General features: G+C 36.4%; 1 protein-coding gene across 1 annotated transcript in view; it reads left to right on the plus strand.

The window, feature by feature from the left end:
* Positions 1-704: 704 nt before the first annotated feature.
* Positions 705-2,066, plus strand: part of LOC307027087 (septin-7-like) — a gene marked incomplete at its 5' end in the record, with an annotated part of 23,918 nt that continues 22,556 nt past the window's right edge. The window contains one exon of the mRNA XM_079695289.1: positions 705-847. Coding sequence (XP_079551415.1) covers positions 705-847 — 143 coding nt within the window. The remainder of the gene's footprint in view (positions 848-2,066) is intronic.

Genomic DNA, 2,066 nt, shown 5'->3' on the forward strand with positions numbered 1-2,066 from the left:
CAGATGGAAATGATCATAAATCATCTCTTCCTTTTCCTTGGATGAATGTTTTTATGCTTGCTCTCTGGTTTGCACTTCCTTAAAACACAGTAAAGTACGTTTATTTATATAGCACATTTTCAGACACAGAGGAAATTAAAAGTGCTTTACATCAACATTAACACTTAAAGGTGGGGTAGGTAATTCACTTCAGAAACACTTGATGTTATATTCCATGGAATGCTCTTAACATCCCGATAGCAATGAATACATTAAATGCTTTGACAACAAATACATAAAAACATTTCATCAGTGGAAGCCGTGGCGCTGTAAAAAGCTCGACCAATCATCTGAGCCGGCCCGGCTAAAGTAACTGGATGGCCTACCTGCCTGTCAGCCTTCCATCTGTGCACAAACTTATCTCATGCCCTCATTGGTCATGTGCGCGTTCGTGTGTGTTGGAGGAGGGGCTCTGTGAGGAAGTCTGAAGGAAGTGGCAGATTCTTTCCGGTTGTGTATTTTCAAATTCTAGCGCACTCCAGCTGGTTTCTCCATTCTTACCTACCCTACCTTTAATAAGAAGACAACAGAAAGGAACACAATGGAATAACAGATTCATAAAAACCATGCATAAAAGAGATGGTTTAAACACAACATTGTAAATACAGTAGTTGCTAAAACAAGTCAAAATAATTCTGGGTAAGCAGCTGAAAAAAAGTAATGTAATGTACAGTATCATAAAGTATTTTCTATGTGTTCCTCTGCAGGTGGAGCAATCGAAGGTCCTGGTGAAAGAGGGCGGAGTCCACCTCCTGCTCACCATCGTGGACACGCCGGGGTTTGGAGACGCCGTTGACAACAGCAACTGGTGAGTTCATTTACCTCACTGTGAGCACAGGGGGGAAGTAGTGGAGTACAAATACTTTGTTACTTTAGTTAAGTACATTGTTCTGGTATCAATACTTTACTCCACAACTTATTTTTCTGACGACTTTTTACTTTGACTTCTTACATTTTGAACACAAATACCTGTACTTTCTACTTCTTACATGTTGAACTCAAATACCTGTACTTTCTACTTCTTACATGTTGAACACAAATACCTGTACTTTCTACTTCTTACATGTTGAACACAAATACCTGTACTTTCTACTTCTTACATGTTGAACACAAATACCTGTACTTTCTACTTCTTACATGTTGAACTCAAATACCTGTAATTTCTACTTCTTACATGTTGAACACAAATACCTGTACTTTCTACTTCTTACATGTTGAACACAAATACCTGTACTTTCTACTTCTTACATGTTGAACACAAATACCTGTACTTTCTACTTCTTACATGTTGAACACAAACACCTGTACTTTCTACTTCTTACATGTTGAACTCAAATACCTGTACTTTCTACTTCTTACATGTTGAACTCAAATACCTGTACTTTCTACTTCTTACATGTTGAACTCAAATACCTGTACTTTCTACTTCTTACATGTTGAACTCAAATACCTGTACTTTCTACTTCTAACATGTTGAACACAAATACCTGTACTTTCTACTTCTAACATGTTGAACTCAAATACCTGTACTTTCTACTTCTAACATGTTGAACACAAATACCTGTACTTTCTACTTCTTACATGTTGAACACAAATACCTGTACTTTCTACTTCTTACATGTTGAACTCAAATACCTGTACTTTCTACTTCTTACATGTTGAACACAAATACCTGTACTTTCTACTTCTTACATGTTGAACTCAAATACCTGTACTTTCTACTTCTCACATGTTGAACACAAATACCTGTACTTTCTACTTCTTACATGTTGAACTCAAATACCTGTACTTTCTACTTCTTACATGTTGAACACAAATACCTGTACTTTCTACTTCTTACATGTTGAACTCAAATACCTGTACTTTCTACTTCTTACATGTTGAACACAAATACCTGTACTTTCTACTTCTTACATGTTGAACTCAAATACCTGTACTTTCTACTTCTTACATGTTGAACACAAATACCTGTACTTTCTACTTCTTACATGTTGAACACAAATACCTGAACTTTCTACTTCTCACAT

The sequence above is a fragment of the Notothenia rossii genome (assembly GCF_949606895.1).
Source record: "Notothenia rossii genome assembly, contig: scaffold_305, whole genome shotgun sequence".
NCBI classification, from domain to species: domain Eukaryota; kingdom Metazoa; phylum Chordata; class Actinopteri; order Perciformes; family Nototheniidae; genus Notothenia; species Notothenia rossii.